General features: G+C 38.5%; 1 protein-coding gene across 1 annotated transcript in view; it reads left to right on the top strand.

Moving 5' to 3' along the window:
* The window catches only part of ADAMTSL3 (ADAMTS like 3), a 371,178-nt gene that overhangs the window by 222,069 nt on the left and 135,190 nt on the right, over positions 1 to 13,919 (top strand). Inside the window, 2 exon segments of the mRNA XM_027089194.1 lie at positions 2,776 to 2,923; positions 4,429 to 4,513. Of these exon segments, the coding sequence (XP_026944995.1) occupies positions 2,776 to 2,923; positions 4,429 to 4,513 (233 nt within the window).

Here is a 13,919-nt window from a genome sequence, read left to right as displayed (position 1 = left end):
ATTTATTTTAATTTCCGATAGCCGTAAGGCTTTAAGTATTAGAAATGTTCCCCGGATTAAGTTATTATTAAATTTAATTTTAGTACACAACCAAAATAACAATTAAATATATTTCGATTTCTCATGAATGATTATTATACATAAAAAGTAAACTTTCCTTTGAAATGAGTCTTCCGAGAAGGTGAGTGGGGCTTTAAAAAATAGTCCATTGCCGGAATGAAACATGGGATCAGCAGTAATTTTATTCTTAATTTTAACTGTTGATTTCTTGTTTTAGTTTGTTTTGCACGTACACACTGGGAAGCCTTGTTCACATAAGTCAGTAGACTGAGATGGAAGGATTTTATTGTGGCAAGGTCGTTCGGTTCTTTGAACTCGAGTTATATGCCAAAAATCATATTGTGATCTCTCCTCAAAAATCAACATTACTTCTACAACCCGCAGAGCTTGTTTTCCACTCTTACAGGTCTTACCCATTTGTTTTGTGCTGTCTTTAGAGCTTTTATTACCACCCTCACCCCATCTATATCATGACTTTATTGTCACTTACAATACCCAAATGAAGGACTGTTAACCAACGCATCTCATTCATCCTTCTTGCCTCTTCGTACTTTCCACTTTTTAAAAATCAGACACATTCTCAGTGATGAGAATTTGCTATCATTAAGGTTGTATTCAGCTTGAAAGAGGAGTTCTGGGAATGTCGTAAACACTGACCACATCATTGGGGTAAGTGTCCAGCTTCCTGAGAAGCTACTGAGGAAATAATATTCCTTTGGATTGACCAGTTCTAGGGTAGTTATACCTTATAATCATACTGTTTTCTTTCTCTTTGGGGCAGAATTTTTTTTCTTTCTTGGCCAATATAAAATAGCCTCTTAAGATCACATATATTTCAAATAGGTGAATGTGGGGGTAGGTGAATCAGTTTCCCAGACGTCAGATATAATCTCAAACCTCACTAAATTCATTCAGTATTTGTTCAGTGGTCATAAGAGTGGCATGAGGGAATAAGAGAGGTTTCCTGCTATGCTGCTCTTCTTGGAGATGGGTCTATGCTGAAAAAGGCCTCCATATCCTCTGCAACTCATCTGTGACAATTGAAGAAGCACCCACGGACTCAGGAAAGAATCTTTAAGCTTTATGAAGCAGCGGTGAAGTCATTATTTTGACAACAGGAGGCTCTAGGAAGGATTTCCACTCTGCCTCTTAGGAACTGCATGACCTTGAGCAAGGTCCTTAGGTGGTGGGCTGTTCATTTGCTCATCTGTTAAATGGGAGTGAAGCTGCTAACCTGCCAGTGTGTCAGGATGGTTAGTGAGATCACATCTGCAGAACAGTGTGTGTTCTCTAGCACATGCCCAAGGCTTCTTGACCTCTCCCAGGGGTGGATCCAGGATTGGGGCCTGAAGTTTATACCATATGGAAATAACTTTAAAAAATCTGTTTTATTCAAGTATAGTTGATTTACAATGTTGAGTTAATTTCTGCTGTATAGCAAAGTGTTTCAGATATATATATATATAAAATACATTCTTTTTCATATTCTTACCCATTATGGTTTGTCACAGGATATTAAATATAGTTCCATGTGCTACCCAGTAGGACCTTGTTGTTTATCCATTCTATGTATAATAGTTTACATCTGCTAATCCCAAACTCCCAATCCATCCCTCCCCTACCAAGGAGGTGACTTTTTAAGAAGAAAGAATACAAAACACAAATATTGGGTATCTAAGTAAATGTTTATGTACAATAATGAAAGAAATTGTAAGAAATTACAAATTTTTTTAAGCTGACAACCCTAATGTGAACTCTGGACTTTAGTTAATAATAATGTATCAGTATTGGTTTTTCAGTTGTAGCAAAGGTACCACACTAATGCAAGATATTAACAATAGGGAAAACTGTATGTAGCAGAAAGGGGGCATATGGGAACTCTCTGTACTATCTGCTCAATTTTTCTATAAACCTTAAATAGTCCTAAAAAATAAAGTCTTGATTTAAAAAAAAAACTACACACACATATACATACATATATGCTCACCAACATAATGTACATCAATTGAAAACAGATCCTGGATGTTCATGACATGAAAAGATTCCATTCATAGACAAGAGTACCTTCCAAATCATAAACAAATAATTCAAGAAAAAAAAAATCCTGACAACACAAAGTTCATAAAAACTCAGAGAAAATAGCATCATGTTTTTATTAATTTTAAATGCCTGATACATCTAGAATATATTTTTCCTAAACTTTTTGGCTGAATACTCTTCGATGGCCCTTTCATATGACAACAATTTTGGAAGATCAGTTTCTATACACAGAATAGAAGGATAATCCTCTAGCATGGTTGAGCAAAATTTGATATTTTTTTAAATTAATAGTTTAGAAAAGTTTCTTTTGTCTTCACAAATTGTTTTGGATGATGTCATGTGAATGTTTAATCAAATTTGAGAAAACCTGTATTAAGTTTCTTTCATATTTGCGTAGAAAGATTTCAGGGCATTTCAATTTTTCTTGCACTGTGACCTCACCTGAAGTACTTCTCGAATGGAGAATGGGAAGGAAGCCTTGCAAGGGAGGGGCCCTGAAGCATAAGAATCATGGGAAATCAGCCTCCACCCCCTTCCTTATATAATGTTTATCTAACGGTCTTTTGTGTTTAACATTCATGTAGATTAGTGACTCTCCTGTGCATGAGACCTTAGTACCTTTGTGGATCTCTTCATGAACAAGAATTTCATTGGCTTCTCTTTTCATCTTTGAAGTGCACAGTGACTTGTGGCCGGGGGTTACGTTACCGCGTTGTTCTGTGTATCAACCATCGTGGACAGCACGTTGGTGGCTGTAATCCACAACTGAAGTTACACATCAAAGAAGAATGTATCATTCCCATCCCGTGTTACAAACCCAAAGGTAAGTTTGTGGTGCATTTTAAAGTTAAATCCGGTGTTTTCCAGCTCTCTTACTAATATTGCAGCATTTGAATTTCAACATACTAACTTTCTTATAAAAATTGTTTTACTGACAGATTACAGTAGACCCATCCACCTAGATAAGGAAGTTAGACCTATGTGACTAATTGGTCTGGAGAAGAAACTGAGCTCTTATTGATTCAGTGCATATAGAGTGGTTCCTGTCTAGGCTTATATTAACATTTCTTGGTGGGCATAAAATAATTTGATGTAGTCCCTGCTTTGAAGAAAAAGGAGAAGGAAAATTCCCACATGCCTTCCACCAGAGTGTACATTTCTTGAGGAAGGAACAATGCCAGCTTCATCATATGTCCTATTGCCTACCATGAATGAATGAAGACTTTCAGTTCCCAATGTAGATTTATAGATGCACTTAGAAATTATTTTGTAGTTCCCACTTGTTCCACATGAATTAGCAGAAATGGGTAGCATCCATGGGTAAGGAAGTCTTGGCATCATCTTTTGGATGTATGTTCCTCTCTAGACATGATTATTTCCATATACGTACTTTAGTAAGGTATTACCAGTCCTCGTGACAAGTATTTCCTTTTGGAAATGGAAAAAGAATTACTCCCAAGTATCAGTGCCAAGGAGTCTTCCTTAGTACTTTGGAGAGGATGATAAAATTCTTCTTCATTATTTCTGGGTACATTATTTACCCAAATAGCCTTATAGGCAACTAACTATTCAAAAAATATTTATTTGATGATGTCTGCCTTCCAGAAAAATCGCTGGTTTCCATGCAAAGTACAAACACTGATTATATAACTTCTTCAGTGAAGTCTTTTCTCCATATTTCTGCAGTCAGTGGTACTTTAATAGCCACTTTCTTAGTGTCTGTGATTTCCCTGGAGTAGTCCAAAATTATTTCCTTTCTCATTTCATAATTAGATTGTTTCTTTCTTCACATCTTAGGAAGCTTCAAAGGACAGAGAGGGGCACCAGCTTGCTCCTGCAGGCCAGTGGTAATTAGTAATCATTTCCCTCAACAATTATAGCAATTAAAGTTTGAATAAACCATAGCACTGACTCTCCTCCTCCCAACTTTCTAAGCCTTCTATGGTATTTGCTTTTCTCTATTAATTTCCTCATTCATTGGGCAAAAAAAATGTGTGGAAAAAGAAAACAAATTGATAACGGTTGAAGTAAGAGCTTTAATATGCAAACAACAGATATTGGTACTGATTTATAAAAGCCATTTTTATGCTAACTTGGACAATGTATTCAGCTGTGTCATGGGGTTGTTTGGTTGCATTTTGATAATGTGTTAATTAAAAAAATGTATGACAGAAATTTTTGGTTCCATCCAGAAGCCACTTCATGTACTGTGCATTTGAAAAGCGTGACCTCTTAATTGATGAAATCTTCAGCAAATAACAGTCACATATCCAACTCTTGAATGAGTAACAATAATTAAGCTCGTTGTTTATGTTCCCTTTTTGTCAGAAAAAAGTCCAGTGGAAGCGAAATTACCTTGGCTGAAACAAGCACAAGAACTAGAAGAGACCAGAATAGCAACCGAAGAACCAACGTGAGTCCAGGACCTTTTATGGGAAGTAATCAGAGCATAGCCAGCTAACATGATATATGTAATTTTTGTACTCATTGGAGTACAATGATATGTTTCAAATCCAAATGACCTGGATTTGCAGACTCTAGAGAGCTTGAGCTGGCTAGAATTCTTCTTTATTTCACAATTCAGCAGTCCTGCTTTGGCAGTATCTGTGAGAAGCCCAGAAAAGAACAGTGCTGTTTAACTCAAAGCAGACCCAGTGGTCCGTTACAGTTAAGAGACTGAGGATAATTCCTAGATCTAGATTAACACATATGATTTGACCAAAGACCATCATTAAACAGACAGTATTAAACAAATAAACCAAGTCATTCCATGGTTAAGTCATGGCCAACGTCTATAAAACCAGTTAGGCCGAAATGTATCAGGGTGGTCTGAGTGATTAAAAGGAGAAATTCCAGAGCTGCTGTGGTATGGGGCAATGGAAAGAATATGGCACTACAAATCTTGGAGCCTAGTACCACCACTTTTGACTATGTGACCTTAGAGAAGTCTTTAATTTTTCTGTGTCTCATTCTCCTTACTTATAAAATGAGCAGGCTGGGCTTGATCTCTCTAGGGTCCGTCCCAACTCAAAAATCCAATGACTTCTCTCCACATGGGGTTTGTAATGGTATCCATGGAAATAAAGTATTAAGAGTATATTAAAGAAACATTCTGAAGGTGGAGGTATAGGGACCTAAAAAGAACAAGGAATCAAAGATGTTGAATCTAACCCAGCAATCTAGAAGAACAACAGCGTGAATGGTAGACTTGAGGGATTGGATGGGACGGCTAATTCCCCATCAGGTATGTGAAGTCCGTGGTGCTGACAGGCTATCACAGGGAGAGTGATTCACAGGGTGTCAGAGGAAAGGAGATCTCAGAGATGATATGGCTGGTCTCCCTCTCAGAGCAGGCATTTCTTCTTCAACGCCTTCAGCAAGGGCAGAGTTCACTGCATTGAGAGACAGCTCGTTCTTGGGTTGAACAACGTGAGTTATTTGCAAGAAATTTTTTTCCTGTTGAGCCAAAATACAACCTCCTGCAAATTTCTGCTTTCTGAAACAGAGAAAAACACATCTATGCTGCATCCCACGTGACAAGTTTTCACAAATTTGCAGAAAGCTGGGTCCCAAGAGCACTGTCTTTCCCAAGCTCGTCATTCTTAGCCTTTTCAGCGGTTTTCACATGTTGTTTTTAGATCCCTTACCAACCCCATTGCTTTTTTCAGAACATTCTCTCATTTGTCAGTGTCCCTTTTAACTGTAGTTCAGCCCAGCAGTGAGCCCCTCCAGGAGCACATGAATTCCTTGTCTTTGAGAAGCCTCCGTGCCTCTAGTGATGCGGGCCAAGAGAATTGGCACATCACACTTATGACACATGCCCAACTTTTCCACATGGACTACTGTCCGATCTGGATGTGAACCCAGAAGACACTGTGGACACCATGAGGTGAATGACCCCAGAGTAAGTGATTGAAAAGAGAAGAGTGTTTGGCTCATGATGGAAGCATGGAGATCTAGAATTGGAGTCAGAAGAAGTGGAGCATGAAGGAGTAAACCCAAGGAAAGCTCACTGTTAGAAAGACCAAGGGAGCAAAGCATTTAAGGAGAGGTGTAGCAGGTAGTATTCAAACCTCACCGAAAGCCAAGGAACAACTGTGGGGACTGAGAAAAGGCTGTTTTGTTTGACAAGAAAGTCTTTCTCAGTTAATTTTAGAGCAGTAGCATTCAAAGTGTAGAGAAGTAAAACGTTGCAGAACTTTAAGTAATGAATTCTGAATTGGAAGGAAATGGGGCAATGGGTATTTGACTACTAAAGAAGGAAGACTGGTGGTGAAGTTGATGGAAAGGAACGGTTATATGTATGTGCTTGATTTTTGTTGTTGTTTTTCATCTGAAGTTAGGACAGCCTTAAATGTATTAAAAAGATAATAAGGATTTTAGACACGTCAGTTACCGTCTCTAGACTTCCCAGCTGTACAAGGAGGGTGTTAGGCTAAAAGCTACTGGAACCTTCTCCCAGCTCTCATCTCCTATGATTCTGTAAGGGAAGGAACCTATAGAAGGAAAGGGACTTGAGACACCTGCAAGGGAGTCTGTAGCTGTCATATAAGGACGGTCATGGAATTCTCAGTCTTGAATGATGCATCCTACCAGGGTCTCTTCTCAAAACACAGTTAGATCACAATTGCTAGTCCTTCTGCTTGTCCTCTCTTGGTTGAGTGGTTTGCTCTCAGTTCCCCAAACTAGAAGCCTGCAGTCATCCTTGCCTCTTGCTCATTCTTCCTTTATCTGTAGTTAACTACTGAGTTGTGCAGTCACACCTACTAGAATCTTTCTCTGTTGCAGCTCCTTCTCTCCATTCGTACTACCATCCTGTCCAGGTCCTGAAATCACTAGCAGGACACTTACAACAGCCTTCTAATCTGCTCCCCACTTGGTCCCCTGAAATCTATCCTCTAACCCAAAGTAGTGTAGCTAAGGCACAAATCTGATGTTTCTTACAATGTTCAGAATATTCCAGTGTTTCCCCATCCCCCGAAGACTTACGCTAGTTCACCAGGCTAACAAGCTGTAGCAGGGTGTTAGCCTTCCCAGCTCCCAGCCTCATCTCTGACCTCTTCATTACTTTGCCTTGAATGGGATGCTCCAGCCACACTGGACTGTTGGTTGTTCCTTGCCGGCAACAAGCTGCCACTCACCTCCATCCCTTTAATCATGTTTTCCTCTCTATTGAGAATGCCCCTCAACTGCTGTGTTTTTTTTTTTTTTAATATTTATTTATCTATTTGGCTGCACTGGGTCTTAGTTGCAGCACGTGGGATCTTTTCGTTGCGGCGTGCGGGATCTTTACTTGCAGCATGCGGAATCTAGTTCCCTGACCAGGGATCAAACCCAGGCCCCCGGCATTTGGGAGCATGGAGTCTTAGCCACTGGACCACCAGGGAAGTCCCTCACTTGTTTTGTTGTTGTTGTCACTGTTTACTCTTTATTTTATTTATTTATTTTAACATCTTTATTGGAGTATAATTGCTTTACAAGGGTGTGTTAGTTTCTACTTTATAACAAAGTGAATCAGCTATACATATACATATATCCCCATATCCTCTCCCTCTTGTGTCTCGCTCCCACCCTCCCTATCCCACCCCTCTGGGTAGTCCCAAAGCACCTAGCTGATCTCCCTGTGCTATGTGGCTGCTTCCCACTAGCTATATATTTTACATTTGGTAGTGTATATATGTCCATGGCACTCTCTCACTTTGTCCCAGCTTACCCTTCCCCCTCCCTGCGTCGTCAAGTCCATTCTCTACATCTGCGTCTTTATTCCTGTCCTGCCCTTAGGTTCTTCAGAACCTTTTTTTTTTGTTTTTTTAGAATCCATATATATGTGTTAGAATACGGTATTTATTTTTCTCTTTCTGACTTACTTCACTCTGTATGACAGACTCTATGTCCATCCACTTCACTACAAATAACTCAATTTCATTTCTTTTTATGGCTGAGTAATATTCCGTTGTATATATGTGCCACATCTTCTTTATCTGTTCATCTGTCGCTGGACACTTAGGTTGCTTCCATGTCCTGGCTATTGTAAATAGATCTGCAATGAACATTGTGGTACATGACTTTTTTTGAATTATGGCTTTCTCAGGGTATATGCCCAGTAGTAGGATTGCTGGGTCATATTGTAGTTCTATTTTTAGATTTTTAAGGAACCTCCATACTGTTCTCCATAGTGGCTGTATCAATTTACATTCTCACCAACAGTGCAAGAGTGTTCTGTTTTCTCCACACCCTCTCCAACATTTATTGTTTACACATTTTTTGATGATGGCCACTCTGACGGGTGTGAGGTGATACCTCATTGTAGTTTTGATTTGCATTTCTCTAATGATTAGTGATGTTGAGCATCTTTTCATGTGTTTGTTGGCAATCTGGTATCTGCTTTGGAGAAATATCTATTTAGGTCTTCTGCCCATTTCTGGATTGGATTGTTTGTTTTTTGGATATTCAGCTGAATGAGCTGCTTGTATATTTTGGAGATCAATCCTTTCTCAGTTCCTTCATTTGCAAATATTTTCTCCCTTTCTGAGGGTTGTCTTTCATCTTGTTTATGGTTTCCTTTGCAGTGCAAAAGCTTTGAAGTTTCATTAGGTCCCATTTGTTTACTTTTGTTTTTATTTCCATTTCTCTAGGAGGTGGGTCAAAAAGGATCTTGCTGTGATTTATGTCATAGGGTGTTCTGCCTATGTTTTCCTCTAAGAGTTTGATAGTGTCTGCCCTTAAATTTAGGTCTTTAATCCATTTTGAGTTTACTTTTGTGTATGGTGTTAGGGAGTGTTCAAATTTCATTCTTTTACATGTAGGTATCCAGTTTTCCCAGCACTGTTTATTGAAGAGGCTGTCTTTTCTCCATTGTATATTTTTCCCTCCTTTATCAAAAATAAGGTGTCCATATGTGCATGGGTTTATCTCTGGGCTTTCTACCCTGTTCCATTGATCTATATTTCTGTTTTTGTGCCAGTACCATGCTGTCTTTATTACTGTAGCTTTGTAGTATAGTCTGAAGTCAGGGAGCCTGATTCCTCCAGCTCTGTTTTTCTTTCTCAAGATTGCTTTGGCTATTCGGGGTCTTTTGTGTTTCCACACAAATTGTGAAATTTTTTGTTCTAGTTCTGTGAAAAATGCCATGGGTAATTTGATAGGGATTGCACTGAATCTGTAGATTGTTTTGGGTAGTATAGTCATTTTCACAATGGTGATTCTTCCAATCCAAGAACATGGTATATCTCTCCATCTGTTTGTATCATCTTTAATTTCTTTCATCAGTGTCTTATAGTTTTCTGGGTACAGGTCTTTTGTCTCCTTAGGTAGGTTTATTCCTAGGTATTTTATTCTTTTTGTTGCAGTGGTAAATGGGAGTGTTTCCTTAATTTCTCTTTCATATTTTTCATCATTAGTGTATAGGAATGCAAGAGATTTCAATGCATTAATTCTGTATCCTGCTACTTTCCCAAATTCATTGATTGGCTCTAGTAGTTTTCTGGTAGCATCTTTAGGATTCTCTATGTATAGTATCATGTCATCTGCAAAGAGTGACAGTTTTACTTCTTCTTTTCTGATTTGGATTCCTTTTATTTCTTATTATTCTCTGATTTCTGTGGCTAAAACTTCCGAAACTATGTTGAATAATAGTGGTGAGAGTGGACAACCTTGTCTTGTTCCTGATCTTAGAGGAAATTATGTCAGTTTTTCACCATTGAGAACGATGTTTGCTGTGGGTTTGTCATATATGGCCTTTATTCTGTTGAGGTAAATTCCCTCTATGCCTACTTTCTGGAGGGTTTTTATCATAAATGGGTGTTAAATTTTGTCAAAAGCTTTTTCTGCATCTATTGAGATGATCATATGGTTTTTCTGCTTCAATGTGTTAATATGGTGTATCACATTGATTGAGTTTCAAGTATTGAAGAATCCATATATTCCTGGGATAAACCCCACGTGATCATGTTGTATCATCCTTTTAATGTGTTGTTGGATTCTATTTGCTAGTATTTTGTTGAGGATTTTTGCATCTATATTCATCAATGATATTGGCCTGTAGTTTTCTTTCTTTGTGACATCTTTGTCTGGTTTTGGTATCAGGGTGATGGTAGCCTCGTAGAATGAGTTTGGGAGTGTTCCTCCCTCTGCTGTATTTCGGAAGAGTAGAAGGGTAGGTGTTAGCTCTTCTCTAAATGTTTGATAGAATTCGCCTGTGAAGCCATCTGGTCCTGGGCTTTTGTTTGTTGGAAGATTTTTATCACAGTCTCACTTTCAGTGCTTGCAACTGGTCTGTTTATATTTTCCATTTCTTCCTGGTTCAGTCACAGAAGGTTATGCTTTTCTAAGAGTTTGTCCATTTATTCCAGGTTGTCCATTTTACTGGCATATAGTTGCTTGTAGTGATCTCTCACGTTCCTTTGTATGTCTCAGTGTCAATTGTAACTTCTCCTTTTTCATTTCTAATTCTGTTGATTTGAGCCTTCTCCCTTTTTTTCTTGATGAGTCTGGCTAATGATTTATCAATTTTATCTTCTCAAAGAACCAGCTTTTAGTTTTATTAATCTTTGCTATTGTTTCCTTCATTTCTTTTTCATTTATTTCTGAACTGATTTTTATGATTTCTTTCTTTCTGCTAACTTTGAGGGGGTTTTGTTCTTCTTTCTCTAATTGCTTTAGGTGTAAGGTTAGGTTGTTTATTTGAGATTTTTCTTGTTTCTTGAGGTAGTATTGTATTCCTATAAACTTCCCTCTTAGAACTGCTTTTGCTGCATCCCATAGGTTTTGGGTCATCGTGTTTTCATTGTCATTTGTTTCTAGGTATTTTTTGATTTCCTCTTTGATTTCTTCAGTGATCTCTTGGTTATTTAGTAGTGTACTGTTTAGCCTCCATGTGTTTGTATTTTTTACAGATTTTTTACTGTAATTCATATCTAGTCTCATAGCATTGTGGTCGGAATAGATACCTGATATGATTCAATTTTCTTAAATTTATCAAGGCTTGATTTGTAACCCAAGATATGATATCTCCTGGAGAAATTTCCATGAGCACTTGAGAAGAAAGTGTATTCTGTTGTTTTTGGATGGAATGTCCTATACATATCAATTAAGTCCATCTTGTATAATGTGTCATCTAAAGCTTGTGTTTCCTTATTTATTTTCGTTTTGGATGATGTGTCCATTGATGAAAGTGGGGTGTTAGAGTCCCCTACTATTATTGTGTTACTGTCGATTTCCTGTTTTATGGCTGTTAGCATTTGCCTTATGTATTGAGGTGCTCCTATGTTGGGTGCATAAATATTTACAATTGTTATATCTTCTTGGATTGATCCCATGATCATTATGTAGTGTCCTTCTTTGTCTCTTGTAATAGTCTTTATTTTAAAGTCTATTTTGTCTGATATGAGAATTGCTACTCCAGCTTTCTTTTGATTTCCTTTTGCATGGAATATCTTTTTTCATCCCCTCACTTTCAGTCTGTATATGTCCCTAGGTCTGAAGTGGGTCTCTTGTAGACAGCATATATACGGGTCTTGTTTTTGTATCCATTCAGCCAGTCTGTGTCTTTTGGTGGCAGCATTTAATCCATTTACATTTAAGGTAATTATCGACATGTATGTTCTCATTACCTTTTTCTTAATTTTTGGGGTTTGTTATTTTAGGTCTTTTCCTTCTCTTGTGTCTCCTGCCTAGAGAAGTTCCTTTAGCATTTGTTGTAAAGCTGGTTCAGTGGTGCTGAATTCTCTTAGCTTTTGCTTGTCTGTAAAGCTTTTGATTTCTCCGTCAAATCTGAATGAGATCCTTGCTGGGTAGAGTAATCTTGGTTGTAGGTTTTTCTCTTTCATCACTTTAAATATGTCCTGCCACTCCCTTCTGGCTTGCAGAGCTTCTGCTGAAAGATCTGCTGTTAACCTTATGGGGATTCCATTGTATGTTATTTGCTGTTTTTCCCTTGCTGCTTTTAATATTTTTTCTTTGTAGTTAATTTTTGATAGTTTGATTAATATGTGTCTCGGTGTGTTTCTCCTTTGATTTATCCTGTATGGGACTCTCTGTGCTTCCTGGACTTGATTACCTATTTCCTTTCCCATATTAGGGAAGTTTTCAACTATAATCTCTTCAAATATTTTCTCAGTCCCTTTCTTTTTCTCTTCTTCTTCTGGGACCCCCATAATTCGAATGTTGGTGCATTTAATGTTGTCCCAGAGGTCTCTGAGACTGTCCTCAATTCTTTTCATTTTTTTTTCTTTATTCTGCTCTGCAGTAGTTATTTCCACTATTTTATCTTCCAGGTCACTTATCCGTTCTTCTACCTCAGTTATTCTGCTCTTGATGCCTTCTAGAGAATTTTTAATTTCATTTATTGTGTTGTTCGTCATTGTTTGTTTGCTCTTTAGTTCTTCTAGGTCATTGTTAAATGCTTCTTGTATTTTCTCCATTCTATTTCCAAGATTTTGGATCATCTTTACTATCATTACACTGAACTTTTTTTCAGGTAGACTGCCTATTTCCTCTTCATTTGTTTGGTCTCATGGGTTTTTACCTTGCTCCTTCATCTGCTGTGTGTTTCTCTGTCTTCTCATTTTACTTAACTTACTGTGTTTGGGGTCTCCTTTTTGCAGGCTGCAAGTTCATAGTTCCCGTTGTTTTTGGTGTCTGTCCCCAGTGGCTAAGGTTGGTTCAGTGGGTTGTGTTGGCTTCCTGGTGGACGGGACTAGTGCCTGTGCTCTGATGGATGAGGCTGGATCTCGTCTTTCTGGTGGGCAGGACTGCATCCGGTGGTGTGCTTTGAGGTGTCTGTGACCTTATTTTGCTTTTAGGCAGCCTCTCTGCTAATGCGTGGGGTTGTGTTCCTGTCTTCCTAGTTGTTTGGCATGGGGTGTCCAGCACTGTAGCTTGCTGGTTGTTGAGTGAGCTGGGTCTTAGCATTGAGATGGAGCTCTCTGGGAGAGCTTTTGCTGTTTGATATTATGTGGAGCTGGGAGGTCTCTGGTGGACCAATGTCCTGAACTTGCCTTTCCCACCTCAGAGGCACAGGCCTGAAACCCAGCCAGAGCACCAAGACCCTGTCAGCCACATGGCTCAGAAGAAAAAGGAGAAAAGAAGGAAAGAAAGAAAGAGAGAGAGAGAGAGAGAAGGAGGGAGGAGGGCGGAAAGAAGGAAAAGAAAATAAAAAGAAATAAAGCTACTAAAATAAAAAATTTAAAAGTAATAAAAAAAAGAAGAGAGCAACCAAACCAAAAAACAAATCCCCCAATGATAACAAGCTCTAAAAGCTATACTAAAAAAAAAAAAAAAAAGGACAGACTGAACCCTGGGACAAATGGTAAAAGCAAAGCTATACAAACAAAATCACACAAAGAAGCACACACATACAACTCACAAAAAGAGAAAAAGGAAAAATATATGTATATCTATATATTAAAAATAAAGGTAGAGAGCAACCAAATCAATAAACAAATATACTAATGATAGTAAACTCTAAATACTAAAGTAAGATAAATTTAAAACCAGAAACGAGTCAGTTGCATACAGCAAACCCCATGTCTACAGTTGCTCCCAAAGTCCACCGCCTCAATTTTGGGATGATTGCTGTCTATTCAGGTATTCCAGAGATGCAGGGTACATCAAGTTGATTGTGGAGATTTAATCCGCTGCTTCTGAGGCTGCTGGGAGAGATTTCCCTTTCTCTTCTTTGTTCCCACAGCTCCTGGGGCTCAGCTTTGGATTTGGACCCGCCTCTGCGTGTAGGTCGCCAGAGGGCGTCTGTTCCTGCCCAGACAGGGCGGGGTTAAAGGAGCAGCTGATTAGGGGGCTCTGGCTCACTCAGGCCGGGG

Source organism: Aethalodelphis obliquidens, unplaced genomic scaffold, assembly GCF_003676395.1.
Source record: "Aethalodelphis obliquidens isolate GAN/ISIS:26980383/991018 unplaced genomic scaffold, ASM367639v1 scaffold65, whole genome shotgun sequence".
Taxonomy (NCBI): Eukaryota; Metazoa; Chordata; class Mammalia; order Artiodactyla; family Delphinidae; genus Aethalodelphis; species Aethalodelphis obliquidens.
The sequence above is the reverse complement of the archived record's forward strand: the minus strand, read 5'-3'. Positions and strand labels throughout refer to the sequence as shown.